This window comes from Megalops cyprinoides, chromosome 18 (assembly GCF_013368585.1).
Source record: "Megalops cyprinoides isolate fMegCyp1 chromosome 18, fMegCyp1.pri, whole genome shotgun sequence".
NCBI classification, from domain to species: Eukaryota; Metazoa; Chordata; class Actinopteri; order Elopiformes; family Megalopidae; genus Megalops; species Megalops cyprinoides.
In genome coordinates this window covers 8,556,407-8,574,646 of record NC_050600.1, presented here as the reverse complement: position 1 = coordinate 8,574,646, position 18,240 = coordinate 8,556,407, and the positions used below count along the sequence as shown (strand labels likewise).

The following is an 18,240-nucleotide window of genomic DNA, read 5'->3' as shown; positions in this document are numbered from 1 at the left end:
ACCGTGTTGGGCACGCCTGTAAGGTTGATATGAACAGGCACACTCCTTTTCCCTGTGTTTGGTGAAAGCCGCATGGCGGTGATACATTTTGCACAGTGTCTGTTATTTGGGCTGTAGGCTCGCAAAAGGCTCTGCCCGGGCATCGTCCTGCTGTATGTTACGCTCCTCTGATTTTTTTTTTTTTTTTTTTTGGGACTCCTGATCACCGCAGCAACGGGGATCAGATGGTCCCAGTCACATGAGACTTGATAGATTTGTTTTCTGAAGTATGGCACCTTTTTGTTTGTGAATGTTTTGTTTGTGTGTATAAATCCAAAGTCCAAATGATTTATTTTAATAGAAACTGTATGGAAAAGCTGAAAATGGCCCCCCTTGGTTTGGTGGGGGTGGGGGGTGGGGGGCTTGTGGGGAGGAAGTATACATCACTTGAGTGTATGCAGTAGTCAGTAATTGAAGCCTTTGAATCATTTGCTATTTTTGCAGCACTATTTGAAGTTAATGTATGTTTCAGTTCCAGATTATATATGTGCAACTTTAACCGTTCCACAAATCACCTGAAGTACAGGAGTGACAGAGTCAACAGTACTGCTGCCTGCTGCCTACTACCTGCTGCCTGGCTCGTAGCAGCTGGTTATTGCAACAGGACCTGTTTCAAAACTTTGACCTGCCTGTTCATTAATTTTAGTTCAGCTACTCCCTAGGTTTTGGAACACATTGATTGGTGGGTGTAAGTTCTGCCCGGCCAGGTTGAAAGCTTTGCTCCCCACCCCCACCCCCACAGCTGTCGACAGCGTCGTCCAATCATGACACATTGCATTCCAGTTCCAGTCCCAATCCTACAAAGCAGAGAGATCTTTGTCCAATCACAGCTTCTGCATTCCTGTTATGTGACAATCCAGAGAAATCTCTGTCCATTCATATATTTTGCATTCCCGTCACCTGATACTTTACTGTTTGTGTACACATTCACATTCCCACTGTTCTCTCTTGATTTTTTTTTTTAAGGTTTTGCTAGTTTTTAACATGTACATTACGTAACTAATTTGATGTATCAGTGAACTTTTTGTGTTTTTTTGTGTGTGTGTGTGGTTTATGTGTGATTTTACAAAGATCAGCCATGTGGCAGACAGATGGTTTCACTCTACATGTTACAGGGCTCAGTGTTAGTCGTTGGTTAACTGTCCAGCACTGGACCTGCAGAGTGTGACAGCTCGCACAAGCACCTGCATCACAGAACATGCAAGGATGTACCCTGGAAGAATCGCATTCTCTCGTTCTCTCTCAAACAAATGACCAACTCCTGTGTTTGCATCAGAAACGTGTTCCTCTGTGTATGACTGTAACCAATAGGAAAAATCAAATTTCCATGAAATTAAAATTTAAACTGTAACTGATCTGAGCAATTCTGCTAATTCTTAAATCTGATTTTGTTTGTACTGCCTTTTGTGTTTTTTTTTTGTTGTTGTTTGTTTGTCTGTGTTCCATTTTAGGATGTGAATACCACATTTCCAAGGGATGTACTTCAGTTCATTTTGGAGAATTTGGGAAGAACTGGAATTGTAACTCACTTGAAGTGTACATACTGTTTTATTAAATAAAGCTCTGTACATAGAAACCTGGTCTTCCTGAGTGGGGAAATTGATTGCTTTCGGTCTCTGTTTCCCAACAGATGATGAGAATTCATACCTCAGAGCTGTAGTGCTGCATTTTTTTTTCAGTATACACTTTAGGGCATATAATCTGGGTTTGTCAAATATTCTTTGGCTTGGTGTCTATTTCTATTTTCTTTTAAAGGTTGAATGGAAAGTATCTTACAACAGGATAGTAGGGGTCATAGCGGGCCGCAGACCTCCAGCCTTCTGCCATTGAGCAATGGTTCCTTGCATTGCAGAACCCTTTTTATTTTTTATGTTTTATTTCTTTATTTTTGTAAAAGCATATCCACCCTGTGTAATTATTGTCCATTTAGTGTCATTCTAGCTCTTCAAATCCTGGGCTGCTGGGTGCATACCAATGTCTTTACCACAAAGCAAGGGCTGTACATTTCATTAGAGGCATACAGACTGTACAACTTGAAAGAAAGGCGGGGCGACGGGGGTGGGTTGGGGTGTGGGGGGTTTTGATCTTTTAGAATGAGGTGTGGATCTACCACGATCTCTACTTTTTCTGTGAATCAGTCACTTGGATTTTCCAGACCTAATATGACTACTATGAATATTAGTATTCAGAATTATTAGTAGGCGGACATTCTGACCTTTGTTTTTGGTGGTGCTTGATGGTTATGGGGGAGGTGTCAATGCTGTGCCTTCAGTGGTCATATTTAGAATCATGAAAAGCCACAAAATTTGTCCGATAGAGTTTGCCTCAAACCAGCTTTCTCTCAGTCATTTCATCCTTGGATGAATGTTCTGTTTCTCAGGCTGTGAAATGGGGATATATGTCTGTAATGACCAGATGTTGATGCTCTGCTCTGGTTATGTATCTTGTGTATATGAATCACCGAAGCATTGCATGGTTAACATTCAATGGTGACTTTAAATAATTCTTCTTGTCTTGTTTTTTTGCCCCTTTTTTGCGTTCTTGCACCTCTCAAGCTCAGTCCAGGCTTCAGAAACATTGACATTGCTTGCTCTCAGCTGAATATTACAACTGGCATGAACAGTCTTAAAGCATGGCATTGTTCTGACACGTTTTCTCTGGTGTGAATGGTGATAGGGGGCCGTGGATGTTTATGCGTGACATGGCTTTAAAGAATGTGACCGTGACAGTGTCCTGTTTCATGCTTAATAAGGTACTGTGTATGTCTACATAATACCTGCGGAATAATGTCCTGAAATTGTACAATGTTTCCTTCTGGACGCTTTTGACGTATAAATCTGTATTCTGTGATGCGATGTGACTCCCAGTTGAAGGATGAAGACCGCCTTATCAAAAGCCTAACCATTCTGGCATTGTATTCACTCCCATTCAACTCATAGAACCTCTTTGTTCATTCAAATCTCATGTTCTCACTCCAGCCTTCATTTGCTTAGCCTGATTTGGGGTAAACTACAGATCTTGCGTCATGAATCCAATCATAGATTCAAAGCTACGTCCCAAGCAGCATTTGCAAAGACAAACCCCATGCCAGTGGTAAGGGTTGTTTCAGTCACTGGCATAAGAAAATACTGCTTTCTCTTACCATTACAGAAGATGTACAGTGTACAGCTGTCATTTCATCATTGACAGGTTTACAACATTTATGGGTGTATTTATTTTTTGTCTCTGGCCACATTTATTTACAATACAGATTTCAACAAGAAGTGTGTTGAAACAAAGCACTAAAAATGTAACCACCCACTGAGTGCTGGTGGTGGTGGGCTGATCACATTTCATCTCAGCCATCAGTGGTGATGTTTTTGATAAAAAGATAGCGAAGGTCCTTCATGTTGCAGTTTTTTTTCTTTTCTTGAATATATTTATAAAAACTACCTTTAACGAAGTGGAATATTTTGTCATTCTATGTCACTAACCACAAGCCCCCACCCTGGCTATTAAAGGAAGGCTCTCACCCCCCCTGGCCTCAGATCAGCCATCATCTGGGTCAGGATCCTCTCCTGTAGCAGCAGCACCATGCCGTCCAATCAGATCCTCCTGTGTCTCCTGCTGGGATCAGTGCTGTATACCTGTGTTCTCTCTCAGCGTAAGTCTCCACTACAACAGGTGTATTTAACTCTCTTTTTCCTTTTCACAAATCCAAAGAGCAAGGTTAATGTTTAAATTTTTGCCTAGCTGCCAGTCAAAGTCAAGATCTAATACAGCTGTGCCAGGTTTGCACATTTACGTTACAGTCATTTAACAGACGTTTTTATCAAGAGCGACTTCCAGCGCAAAAGAACAGAAGTGTATCCATTCAAATTGAATAGGCAACAACGTCAGACCAGGCTAACAACACTCACAGACCAGTGAGTGTGACTAGACAGCCTAAAAACTAAGGGAAGCCAAATGCACACACTACTGTAAACACTACCATTGTACATAAAGATCTGAGGGTGAGTCACCATAGTAGCGATCATTTTGAAGGTTTATTATGCTCCCCTGTGGAAAGTCACTGCCGCCTGTCATCATGATGGACCTGTAACAGGATGTTCATTTCACAGTGGATTATACTTAATTAATTTCCTTGTCTTTTGGTGTATCGGCTATGGTTGTAAATCATTTTGCAGTTTAAATGTGTTTATCTCTTACATTTGGAATATTAATGAAAGACAAGTATGACATTGAAATACAGAGTGTGCTCTCCTCTGGAAATTGCGTGTTTCTTCTCTTAATCAGTGTGAAGGTAAACGAAGAGAGATGGGTGATTATCTCAGTACTGAGAGTGTCAATAGTGAGCATAAGCAGGCAATGGAGATGCGCAACTCTACTCTAATCTGAAATGTATCAATGTGCAGCACGCATGTATAACAAAAACTCCAATGTTCACTCTACAGATGCGAACATGCCAAGTCAATGCTGTTTTGAATATTTTCCACAAAGAATTGGAAAACAGTTTGTCCAGAAGTACGTAAAGACCAGGAGCGAATGCTCCAAACCAGGAGTCATGTAAGTATTCAGTGTTTCTGAAACTGACATCAAAAAGAACTGACAAAGTACTGCAGAAAACATCCTGTACATTCGGTAGTAAATAAACATTTACTTCACCCAGATCAAGTGTGTAAATCTCAACTGCATTGAGGATACCCAGCAATGGCAGGTTTCAAATGAATGTTTCTGGTGTGGAAAAAAAATTACACAGGAGATTTAATGTAATATCAAAAACGTAGAACCTACCTGGACTTAATCTATTTGCTATAGCATTTCATCTCTGAAGGTAATTTTTTTTTCCATTTTTCTACTATGCCCAAATTTCCTGCCATTTTTTTTTTTTACTTTACTAAGGAATGCAAGGAAAGTACTAGTGAGGGATGTATTACAGAAATAATTATGAATATACTGAAGAAAGGTACTTACATACATACATGTTAAACTACTTGTACTTCCTTAAAACTTTATCTGCAGACAGTAGTTTGCCATCTAGTGGTCAATGGCTGGTACTGGCTCCAATTTCTTTCCTTCCCGTCTCTTTACAGCTTTGTCACAAGAAGATCCAAAAGACTCTGTGTGGATCCCAGCGTTGACTGGGTGAAGGGGGTCATGAAGGATCTGGATCGTCGCCTTTTGATTTAACCACAACCTCCCAGGGCAAAAAAATACAGAGAAACATAGTCTAGCTTGCAAGCTTCTATCTTTCAAAACTTTATCACTTTCAAATGTCGGCATCTTTTTATCTGTGGGTTTGTGAAGCAATATAATACATTGGTGAAGCGTGATGTTTTTATTCTTTAAACTTTGACTGGTCTTTCAACATTGTGCTGTATGAATTGAACTAAATAAATATCTTCCAAGTGTAAAAAGTCTTATTAATTTAATTTTAATCTAAGGATCTGACTGTGGTAGGGTGATTATGAAAATGACATATTATTTGGAAATATGAAAGGAAAAAAATCAGCACCGTACAGTTACTTTTTCCAAATGCAATTATCAATCTTGGCCTTGTTGGTCAGTCTGATTTGGATACAAATTTTTACATGTTAACCCCACATAATTCAAGACCAGATCTTAAGGTTTTTCAAAATGAAATACAGGCATTGGTCTGGCCTCATATCTAAGGCAATAAACCAAATATCAAAACCTTGTGATGCCTTTTACATCAGTGTCTGTAGGAAATATATTTCCACATGCTCTAACATTCAAATTCCTGTTTGAAATTTGGATAAAATGAGAGCTCCACCTGCTGTCCATTTGCTCTGACTAAATATATTTTAATTCTACAGATCTCTGCACCAACCATAACCATGTCTATTGAGTCCTGACCCAGTGCATGAAAACAAAAAAAAAAAAATTCTCACACAAAAGCCAACCTTTAACAATAATGCAGTTACGAAGTCCCTGCAGAATAAATTTTGTATGTTGAATGTTGTATGTCGCTGGGCATTTAACAGGCAGAAAATAAGAAGTACCCTTTCACAGGGTGTGTGAAGCAAAACAAAACCCTTACAGGAGGCACATGAGTAAGGAGAAGTAAAAGAATTGTCATGGATCGTGAGTTGAGTTTGGATATTGAGTTTAAATGGCATATATATTGAACCTTACCAGCAGAAAGAAGTTAGTCACCACAAAGCTTCTACAGGCACAGAATGCTACATTCAAAGGAAATTCCAGAACAGCTGAGAAAAAAAAAGTTGTTGAGATATATCAGTCTGCAAAGGACAGTCTCCAAAGAAAGCCATTTCTAAAATTCTTGGACTCCACCGAACCACAGTGCGAGCCATTATCTCCAAATGTAGAAGATTTGGGGGAGTGGTAAATATTCCCAGGAGTGGCCAACCTGCCAGAATTTTTCCAAGGGCACAACAACACCTCATCCAGGAAGTCTCAAAAGATTCCAGAAAAACTTCCAAAGAACTGCAGGCCACTCTAGCATCAGCTAAGGTCAGTGTTCATGAAAGGCTTCATGGAAGACTACCAAGGCGGAAACCGCTGCTCACCAAGAAAAACGTCAAAGCTTGTCTCTCATTTGCAAAAAAGCACCTGGATGATCCCCAAGAATTTGGAATAATATTCTATGGACAGATGAGTCAAAAGTGGAACTTCCTGGAGGCTGCAAGTCTTCCTATGTCTGGCCTAATGTGAATACAGCATTACGACTGTAAGAACACCATACCTACAGTGAAACATGGTGGTGGCAATGTGATGGTATGAGGGTGTTTTGCTGCCTCAGGACCTGGACGACTTGGAATCATTTAAGGAAGCAGGAATTCTGCTATGTTCCAGACAATGCTTAAGGAGAATGTGTGATGATCTGTGCGTGAGCTGAAGCTAAAGGGTGGTGCAGCAGGACAATGATCCAAACCACAGAGATGATGTGGCAGGCCCTGAAAAGAGTAGTTCATTCTCGAAGACCTACCAATCTGTCAGAGTTGCAGAGAAGAGTGGACCAAGATTCCTCCAGAGAGATGTGCAAGGCTTATACCAAATTATAGGAAGTGTTTAGTTGCAGTTCTTGCCGCTAGCAAAGCTGCAAACAGCCATTACAATGGGCAAGCAACATTTCACAATTAAGCCGTTGAACTGGTAAAGCGGCCCTGTGTGGCAAACTTATACCATAGTTGTAGTGTCAATATGGCATGTCACGCTTAAGCAAAGTTTCAAAGCAATTAATATTTTAGCTTAGACATTATGGACATTTGTTGATTACAGTGTAGCCTTTTTGTCCGGTGGCATAATTTGTTCTGTGCTGATGTGATGTGTGGCCTTTAAGAATCCTGCCAAGTATTAACACATTTGGAGCATCTGCTTAAACATCATTTCCATTTTATGGCTACGGCAATAGAAATTACTTTAGGGTCTATATTCACTGTTGTAGCGTACTCATGATAGAAGTCGCTTGAATAATGTAAGATGTCGCTCTTTACCATCTATCCAAGTTTAGGGAAAAAAAATCAGTTTTGACGTTATAACAATTTACGTGATATAGCACCCCCGTGAGGTCAGTTGGAACAATTGTTTGTCCACAGGCTCTGAGTAAAATCTCTCAGGTATCACTTTTGCCTATGACTGGCCAATGAGATTAAGAGTAAGCTTGATATTGCATTGTGCATATCCAGGCTCTGTTTTGATGGGTTTATGGCAGCCATATTGTTTTGGCTTTCAAATTCTGTTTAATAACTGGTTGCCATTGGTATAAAGATGCAGAACACCAAAATTAGTGCTGATTGGTTTAGCATTGAAGGAAGATATTGTTTATGAGGGCATTTCAGAAAATTCTAAATTGTGGAAATCTAATATAACAGAGGTTATGGGTTCTTGAGATATATTTGGTCCATTTGAGGACAGACACCTCTAATATCATAATTGCATGTGAAATAGGACCGGAATTTTAAAAAGTATACAAAAACACAGACATTTCTACTTCCATTATGCTCCAGGAGAATGTGTTTTGTTTTTTGTGGTATCACATTTTACACAATTCTACATCACTCATTCATATTCATACACACACTTACACACATCTTTTGCATGTCCATGATCTACATTAACATAATCAACTCCCTTGACACTGCGTTTCTAGTTGTGGCCATGCCTTCACAACTTCCTCACTTGCAGTGACCTTAGCAGTTCACTAGGGGGTGATAAACCCCAATTTTGGACATGAATAAGATCAGACACTTCCCTTGTTTTGCATATCTGATAAGGTATGTGTTTAACCACTTTCAGTAAGCCTCTAGCCTCCTGGGGCATTTGTGTGAATCGTATAAATTGTTTTCTGACTCTGATCCATATCAGCATTGACAGCCGTAGATGGCACCTTTCCTCCTGATAGAGGCTCTCTTTGTGACATCCCTGTGGTCTTCTTCCATGGGACAAAGTAAGTTTTTTATTCCAATAAACTAATGTTTTCATTTGTTTCATTTGTGGCTCAGATGGTTTGCTGTCTATCCACTATCCATTAGTTCAGTAGGGGGAAAAAAGTTCCATTAGTTCAGTAGGGGAAAAAATAAAAAACAAAATAAAACAGGCAAAAAGTTCATTATTACTGTTATGTAATTACTGTTGTAAAGTAGTAATTCACGCTTCCCTAACTGAAGTAATGTTAACACATCAAGAAACGCGAATGCAGCGTCATTGGAATTTAAGATTATTCCCTTCAACTGAAGGATATATTTCTATATATCTTTACTGTAAATAGTTTCTATTTCCAATGCAAAACAGATTCTTTTGATTTATTAAACATTTTGTTCAGTTTCTGATTGTTCAATGTCGCACAGTTTAAAAGGGGGGGGGGGGGGGTTCAGACAGTTCATAAAACTTAGTTTAGTTAAAAATAAAAATAAAAGAGAGAGAGAGATGAAAAGTACAGTATGAGGATCTGGAAATATATTTCATAATTAATTATATGCCAATATTAAATCAAGTTGATGCTTTGAAGGCACAAAAATTGCATTGCCAATGAGTATTAGATTAGAAAATAGGCTACAGTATCTGCCCGATTTAACGTGACTTCCTGTGCAAACCACACCCTCTTCCAGTCTAATATTCAAATACGGATAGAGGCAGATAATTTTGTTGGTGGAACAGATACAGATACAGATAATGACGTCTCTGTAAACCTTTAATGGGAGGTTAAAATAAGACCCTACGATGGTGGCTGAGTTTTATGTGTCAGCAGTTTAGTGCTTTTGCAGGATGCAAGACAGCGGTTAAAAATTTAAAATCATGCTGGTCCATGAAAACAAAGTGCTTAATGGCCTCACTCATGGGGTCAGTGCAGTATCAATCAGACACCTTACAGGAAGAGAGGAATTAGACCTATATGAAAAGAGAGGCTACAATCAGTAGTGTTTCGTCTTGGCATAATAACAAGGCAAAGCAAATAACATTTCTTTTCTTGTTTAAATGTATGTTATTTGACAGTATTTTTTTCCTGTTGTTTTTTTTTTTATTATCATTACATTATTGTCATTTAGCAGATACTCTTATCCAGGACAACTTACATAGGTTACAATTTCACACATTATCCTTTTATACAGCCAGATATTTACTGAGGCAAGTTTTGAATTGACTACCTTGCCCAGGGGTACAACAGCAGTACCCGAGCAGGGAATTGACCTAGGAACCTTTCAATTACAAGACCTGCACCTTACCACTATGCTACACTGCTTCCTAGATTTAGTAGCTGGCTGATGTGGACAGGAGCCCCCGCGCTCAGCGATTAAACCTCTCTCTCTATTTTATATTAACCCTCAGTATTGTCTGCTGAGGAAGATTTTCAGGGATGTAACTCCTGTGGTTAGTGAGGGACTGCTGTTCTGTAAAACCACCTGTATAATATTCCCACTCAGAATTATAATTAGTACATAACTTTGATATAAGAATGTGCTTATGTTTTGTAATATACGTATCAATTTACTTTATGGTATGGAAGGTAAAGGATGTTTCATTGCAGATGTGAGGACCATCTCGTTTGGGCAGTATTGTCTGAAAATCCAAGCAAACACGGACAGAAGTTCCCAGCCTGAGACGGTGCCTTTCATTCACCAAACACCCAGCAGCCAATCACTGATGATCCAGTCGTCCACCAGCCAACCATCAAGGAGCACGTTATCAATACACCAATCACCGACAAGCCAACCAATGACCAGCCAATCATCCACGCACCAATCCCTAACCAGCCAACAGTCCACCGGTGAACCACAGACGAACACTCCAATAGTGACCCCGGAAAATAAAGGTACACCATACTCCCAGTGGCAGTCTATTTTAAAACATTATGATTTCAGTTTAGATATTTTCTATAAATCTCCACAATGCACACAATAAAATTCACTATAAAGGTAAGAGGACCTTGAAGGATGAAAAAAAAAAATTGGTTAGCTCTGGGACAGATTAAAGGTCATTCATTTTGTACTTCAGTGTTTCCTCTAGCAATGTTTTGGCTGTTGGAACTCTCTCAAGTTTAAAAAGTCATCTCAACTTTCACATGACAAAATGCAGTGCTTTAGTTGCGAGTTTTTGGAGGATTAAAATATTGATATTAATTTAGATTATAGAGATTTCATTAAAAATACACCCGCATGTAGAACTTCCCATCTGGCAATATTAAATTTAATTTGACAGTTATCAGCCCTATTCTGTATTAAATTTACATATTCTAGTTCTCTAATTTCTATTTTATTCTTGATTTTGTTCATTTATTTCAGTAATTTACTGTTTGCTTTGCCATTGAGATTTATCCCATCAGCTAGTTTAACAATTTTATTATTCATGTTCTTGCCACAATATTCAATCTACATAAGAGAAACACTGATTGCTGAGGAATTATACGCAAATACTTTTTTAATTAATATTGCATTTCCATAGGTGATGTCATATAGTCACTATTGTAAGGTAAATGTGTTTCTGTGTCACTTCAATGATTCTGCCCCAGGTATGGCACCTCTCCCCTTCTTTGCAGAACGCTGTCCCTGCAATCAGATTGGGGGAGTGTTACCTGATTACCACTTAGTCCAGAGCCTGCAGATCAAAGGCCCTGATCTAAACTGCAGAACCTTCTCGATCATGTGAGCCCTTCGTCCACCTTGATCTTGTTGCACAGTGTCTTGTCCCAGCACATGTTGGGACCACCAGCCTGTGACACAGTCTTTCACCTGGTCCTTTTCCAATTAAGACAATAGCAGCAGTGGAGATGGTCGCCAGTGGGATCTAGTCATTCTCCAGTAGGACCTTGTCCTTCTACAGTTCAAATTATGGTTGCAGTGGAGAAGGTAACCACTAGTCCTTCTCAAAGGCATGATCTCATTTGAGGCGGCTCTGTCACTGCTACTAGAGGTCTTTTTTTCAGACTGCTCACCTACAGAAACTCAAGAAAATTGAGATACAGTTGTTATTTCTAGGGTTGCTTTACAGACATCTTCCTCACAATGCTTACATTTTTCTTCACTCTCATTAGCACACCTAATGCACACCTCCCTTCTGACGGCACTTATTCCAGATCAAGATGTCAACCTTCTTCATGAGATGTCATGGTTCTTCTTAATATAGATGACATTTGTTTAACTCTGCCTGTCAAGAGTGACTCACTTACAGGATAATTTGCTGCAACTATAAAATGTTCCATTAGGTCTGCTCCTGGTCTTAAACGACTCTAAGCCCTGCACTCACATCTCACTGTTTTTACTACTACCAGTCTACCATAAGTTATTTATTTTCTGTCGTAAAACATCATGTTTATTATTCAAATTTTCCTGCACATTATATTAAACAAAATTTTGTTAACTTATCAATACTGGTCCTGGAGGGCCGTGGTATCTCGACACGACACTACCACACTTCTGAGAGTATAAATCTGTTCTGATAGTTGTTAAAAGAGAGATTGAAAAACTGCTGACACTGACTGTCCTTCCAGGACAGGAGCTGACAGGATTAGACAGTGTTGTGTATCAGGCCCCATACTTCCTGTTCCTCACCTAATTGCTGCTGTATTTTCTTTGCTCCTGAAGCTGGAAAACAACGACTCAGGAGGTCTGCAGTGCTGCCCTTCCCTTGGATGATGACTCTCTGAAATCCATCATGAGGTAAGTGTCCTGGTGGAATGTGTTCGGCGTGAATGGGGACATGGAAAGGACTAGGACTGAGTTGACTGTATAATAAAATACTCAAATTATACTATTTTGCAGTGCCTGCTGCAATGTGATATAAAGTATGATACATTGTGTGAAATTGTTATTTCCATATCCTTATTTCCATATCCTATCCTATTTTATGAGAAATTATCTTAAAGTGAAAAAGCAGACTTTTAACTTGTTACGCAATATAATATGAATGTTGGATGAAAATGATTTGGTGCCCCATGTGCATGTACAAGATATAAACTGATATTCATTTCATTTCTCTTTCCTGACAGAAATATTGAGGCCATCCCAATGCAAGTATTTTCCCCATTCACTTGTTCACAGAATTGCAGTTTGCAGATTTCATACAATATTTATTTGTTTTATTTATTTTATTTATCTCTCAGTTCATGGGTCAATTTTTATAGCATTGTGACTGCAGATATGGCTATAACTTTCATCTCTGCATCAATAAACCATTGAGTATAAACTGAGTAACTAACTCTGTTGTAACTAACTGAGTTCCATTGAACTGAGATCAATGGAAACGCTGCGAGAAACACTACAACCAAGTGATTCAGTATTGACCAATACCACAATAAAAACAAATTGGGAATTTCTCTCATTCTAAATGCTGTATTTAATACTGTGAATTTATAAGTAAACATTTCTGACAGTATGAATGAAAACATTCCGCACTTGTTCTTAAAAAATGTTGAATTCTTTATTCTCTCTGTTGTAGGTATTCTGGTGAGTTTCCTGCTTGCTTTCATCTCCCTGCACAATCTCAACCTTCTAATATTAGCCACCTGAAACTCAACCTATCTGCAACACTGAGCAACAGGAAATAGAAGTTACTATTAATGTAGAAGTGAATACTTTAAAACAAGTTAAATCATGTCAAAGAGTAGAAACACGGTGAAACACAATGCAATGTCTTATTTTAGTGAAGCCTAGAATCATACGATTACAGTCCCATTTTTTATTCTTCACCAGAATATTTTTTTTTATTATACTAATACTATTTTTCCCACTTCTAACATCATATTCTATTGACTCTTTGAAGATAAGCAGACACAACTCACTGGCACTTGTGTTATCAACACTGTAAACTACTGCTGTAAATAGGAGTAGACATTCAAATCGTGAACCGTTTGCATTTGCATACCCTGAAAGTGGTAAAATTTTGCTCTTAAACAACGGACAAGGTCATGTTATTACACTGTACGCTTTATTACTTTTCTCTCAAATTATGTAAAGTTTTGTTGCCTGTTATTTTTACTGATTGTAGGACCATTAGGGCAAACTGTTCTTTGGCTAAATCTGGAACGGTGCATAGCATTGCAAACAGGGAACGCACACTCTCCCTGGCAGATGTCTATAAAAGCAGAGTATATGTAAAAGAAAATAGCACCACAACATACTGTGAGATGGTCAGATGGCACCTTGGAATGGTAGCGCCTAGTCATGACGCTGTCTCACCTGTCTCACCTGTCTCATTGTGTGCTGTCCTCTGCAGGGATGGATTGGCGTCTGCGCTGTAGGTGCATGGAGGGGGTGCCCTCTCCCATATCTTGGGAAGTCCAAAGCGTGGAAGTATTTCTCCTCAGCTCACACTGCAGGGACATAGAGATCATGTGAGCTCCACTTTCCACCTGGCTCCTTCCCTCTCCTGAAATCATCAACAAATTGCTCACTATCTCAGTACTGTGTTTAATAATAATAATGATAATAATAATATTAATAATAATATCATTAATATCATTGTCATCATCATTGGCTTTTTTAGCAAACAGTGTAATATCACATTTAACTGTATTTTCATATATTTTGTTTATAATGATAGCCCATGTTCTAGGATACCTAGGTTTCCTTTTGACTTCTTGGGTTTATTCTTGACTTATTGACTCCTGACATACTTATCGTGCCTTTGGTAGAGCACACTATTTTTGCCCTTTAAGAGATTTCTAATACAGGAACAAGTAGGTGTGGGCCAATGAAGCTATTCACCATTAAAAAGCTAACAGTCTGTGGACATATTCACAAAAATCTGTTCTACACAGGGCTTAGAGATCTATTTAATATCTTTTAAGGCTCATGTTGTTCTATGTCACAGCTGTCTGACAGTCTGGATAATATAGCAGGTACAGTGTAGGCACAGCAAATTTGAATTGGTCTTCTTGAACCTCAGGTCCATGTAATTAGAAATAAACAGTTAAAAGTTGGGTGAACATGGTTGGGCAGCAGTGTAGCAAGTATACTACCATATAACAGCTTCAAACTATGGAATAAAGGCATAGTGGTAAGGAGCAGGACTCGTGATGGAAAGGTTGCCAGATCAATTTCCCGCTGGGGCACTGCCGTTGGTGCCCTTGGGCAAGGCACTTAACCAAGAATTGCCTCAGTAAATATCCAGCTGTATAAATGGGTAACGTGTAAAAAAAGTGTAACATGTAAGTCGCCCTGGATAAGAGCATCTGCTAAATGCCTGTAATGTAATGAATATCATATGTGTACTGTATGTGGTGATTGGTGAATCATGACCCTATGAGGTCACAGTGTGTCTGACGTCAGCCAGCCTATGACAGCTCTCTGCTCATACAGGAGCTGTTCATGCAGTACAACATGGACACATGTTCATACGTCATGGGAACATCTTGTTCATGGTTCTGTTTGCAAAGATTCTGATTTGTCAGGTCAGTAGAGGGGACACATCTCATTGCTGGATTTCTCTCATCTGTCTTTTTCTCCTTCCTGTAGTGCCACTGGGAAAGAGGCTGATCAAGTTACCTGTGTGAGCCCTGCACCTTCCATTCTCAAGGATATACAGACAATCATAGAAAATAACCACAGATATTAAGGAAGTTGAAATCAAACACTTTCAGAACAGAAAATGAGATACTGCAAATATTGTATATTGCACACTTATATGACCCATTATACAGTGGTTCCATTCATTTTGGGGTTTATGAGACACCCCCCTTCCATAAATAGTGAAAACAGCTCCAAATTGTTGTCTTAGTTTCAGGAGCAGAAACTGGGGATGGTTACCACCTCACACTGGGCAATCTTTACAAATCTGTTCCTCTAGTACCTTAAGTCATTGTCTAAAGAAGATACACCCTGGCCTGGCATAGCAATCACCTACAGGACTACGTGATGTGGGCTTAGCATTGTACATTTAACAAAACTTCTCTCATTTCTGGGGAGCTGAAGTGTAAATTTCAGGTTTCAGTCTGATGTAAGTTACATGCTAAAGAAAGGTCAGATATTGGTCTTTTTTTTTTTAAACCACCCTATGGTAGGTGTCCCTTTAGGCAGTACACTCTTATCTTCTCAGTTCGTTTTAAGTGTTGAAAGTTGCCTTTTTTTTTTTGTTTTGGTTTTTTTTAAGTCTCTCTTTGTAGTGCCCTGCACTAACACTGACACTGATATCAAGACCGTGCAGACCAGTGTTTTTGGCCACCAGGATACATGTTTACAGGAGGCCTGTGGAATTAAGAGATTAATTGTAACAGCCATATAAATACATCGAAATGTAATGCAAGTAATTACAGTGAAAATAAAAGAATACAAAAAAGAAACCATGAAAACCACCTTTCTGTTTAATATGATTTGTGTTTTTGTGACCAAATTGTAATGTCAGAATCTATCAAATTTTCAGCATTCTTTGTTCAAAGTAAGACATAAAACTGAGACATAAAGTCACAAGCACACCATTTCCAGTGTAAGGGTAATATCATAATTGGGTTACAAAGTACAAATTGCACTAGACTTTTTGCTTAATCACACTGTCATACTTGTGATTTTTTTTTAAATCACAATTTTGTATAGCATTTCATATAAGACCATCTTGCTAGCTACCACAACTGACAAAAAGGTTGCATGGAGGAGAAAAGGTATCATAAGGAGACACTAGGGGCATTCAGTTAGCAGTCAGTACCAAGTTTACATTACACTGTTGTCATTTAGCAGATGCTCTTATCCAGAGCAATGTACATAGGTTACAATTTTATCCATTTATATAGATGGTAGCTTACTGAAGCAATTGTGGGTTAGATACCTTGCCTAAGAAAGGGAATAAAACCAGTAACCATTTTGTTACAAATGTTGCTCTTTATCACTTCACTCACATACTGAGTTCAGTCATGCTGGACTCATTATCAGTGAGTGTATGATATAGAATCATATAGAATGAAATAAGAATGATACAGAATGCTTGCTTGCAGGGCAGAGTGCTGTAGCAGTTACATTAGGCAGCTGTTGGTTCAGAAGAGGAAATGGACATATTGAAGTAAACTGATTTCTGTTAGATATATACAAACCAACAATAGACCTTCAAGTGCTCCTGTAGTCTTTGGAGGAAACAATTTTCTTTTAAAATCAATCAAAGCCGTATGACAACATAGCTGATACATGGTATTTGATATTTCATTGACTAATTGGGGATATTACTATTATGAAAATTTTGTTTTCATTACATTTTTAAATGCTAACTTACAGCTAATTAAACCCATCCTTGTTTTATTACACAATGATGTGGTTTACCACACCCATAAAGCTCATACAATACTCACAAAATCTCATTAATGTTTCAAACAAATGTATGCTGCTTTATATGATAAAAAATAATATTTCTTGCTGAACATAAAAAACTCAATCCTGCGGAAGGAAATTACAAATGTACGTATTAAAATGTCATACATTATTGTGTTGAACAAAACAGTTTAAGCTAAAATACAATCAATTAATCTCTGATTAAGTAATGGTTATACTATTTTTTATTACTATTATTAATAATGATACATGATGATAATTTGGCAATGTGTTTATGTAGTGATATGTGTGTTTGGTGATGGGTTCATTTGGTGAAATGTTCCTTTACTAAAATAAAAATTAGCAGTAACATAAGTTTGCCTGCCCTGGAGGTGAGAGCCGCAGCAGTACCTGATTTGCGCAGTACTGACTGAACTGAAGTCTTGTACAAGCAGGCGCTGGGACACCCTCTTCCCTGCATGGACTCTCAGCAGATCTTGAGCGAAGCGGATATCCCACCAGGCCATAGAGCTACGTATATCAAAGTTTCATTTCTTCTTTGTGCAGATATGATATGGTTAATGTTCAAGCTCTTCATATGATTGCTTGACTAATGCTTTGACCTCCTGGATGCATTAATGACTGACCACCTCTGGTGATGTGCCACTTTCATCATCACTAGGGCAGTGTTTCTCAGACTTTCCCAAACATATCACACAGAAAACTGAGTGAAAAAAAACAGGACAAATGCCCCACAGTTATTTTGCAAACAGTACCTTCCTGGTTCTGCCTCCCTCCAAGTTCAGTGACCCTCTCTTCCTGGATTTCTATGGCTATGTCTCTGTAACTAGTTTCTATGGCAGCAGTGCACCATAGTGGTTAAGGAGCAGGGCTCATGACCAAAAGGTTGCTGGTTTGATTCCCCGCTGGGGCACTACTGTTATACCCTTGGGCAAGGTATGTATGTAGGTATGCAAGCTGTATAAATGGATAACATTGTAAAGAACTGTAACCTATGTGAGTTGCTTTGGATAAAAGCATCTGCCAAATGAATAAATGTAAATGAAATACCCAGCTATATAAATGGATAACATTGTAACTGATGTAAGTTGCTCTGGGTAAGAGCATCTGCTAAATGCCAATAATGTATGTGTCTCATTTTTTCTGTCTGCCTGATGCTACCTCTGTGGCTGTTCTCTTATCGTTTCATGCCATCTCCATACTTGCAGTGGTCTGGCAGATTACGTAGCGGTTTGAGTGGACATACACCATCAGACACAGCAAAGCCAGATTTGACTCATGATGGGTGATATTTTCTGATGTCACAGATTGTACTTTTCTCTTTTCAGATTCTGAGAAAAAAAAAAAAAAAAAAACGTACTTAGCTAGCCACATGTGTGCCAAAATGTCACTTTGGAACTCAATGAAGGAGGACTAGAGGACATTGAATTTCATATTCAATATGATTAGCATAACTATGACATGAGAGAGTTTTGGTTTATTCTATAAAGCA

General features: G+C 38.7%; 1 protein-coding gene across 1 annotated transcript; it reads left to right on the top strand.

Moving 5' to 3' along the window:
- The first annotated feature begins 3,123 nt into the window (after positions 1-3,123).
- On the top strand, positions 3,124-5,291 carry ccl36.1 (chemokine (C-C motif) ligand 36, duplicate 1). Its single transcript, XM_036551808.1, has 6 exons — positions 3,124-3,132; positions 3,290-3,306; positions 3,656-3,682; positions 4,024-4,031; positions 4,473-4,584; positions 5,112-5,291. The coding sequence occupies exons 1-6, from the start codon at positions 3,124-3,126 to the stop codon at positions 5,206-5,208; spliced, it is 270 nt and encodes an 89-aa protein (XP_036407701.1). The 3' UTR covers positions 5,209-5,291.
- Positions 5,292-18,240: the final 12,949 nt, after the last annotated feature.

Excerpts from the sequence above, each read along its gene's own strand:
- ccl36.1 (XM_036551808.1), top strand. Across the intron at positions 4,585-5,111 it reads TGCTCCAAACCAGGAGTCAT|CTTTGTCACAAGAAGATCCA; the intron begins GTAAGTATTCAG and ends GTCTCTTTACAG.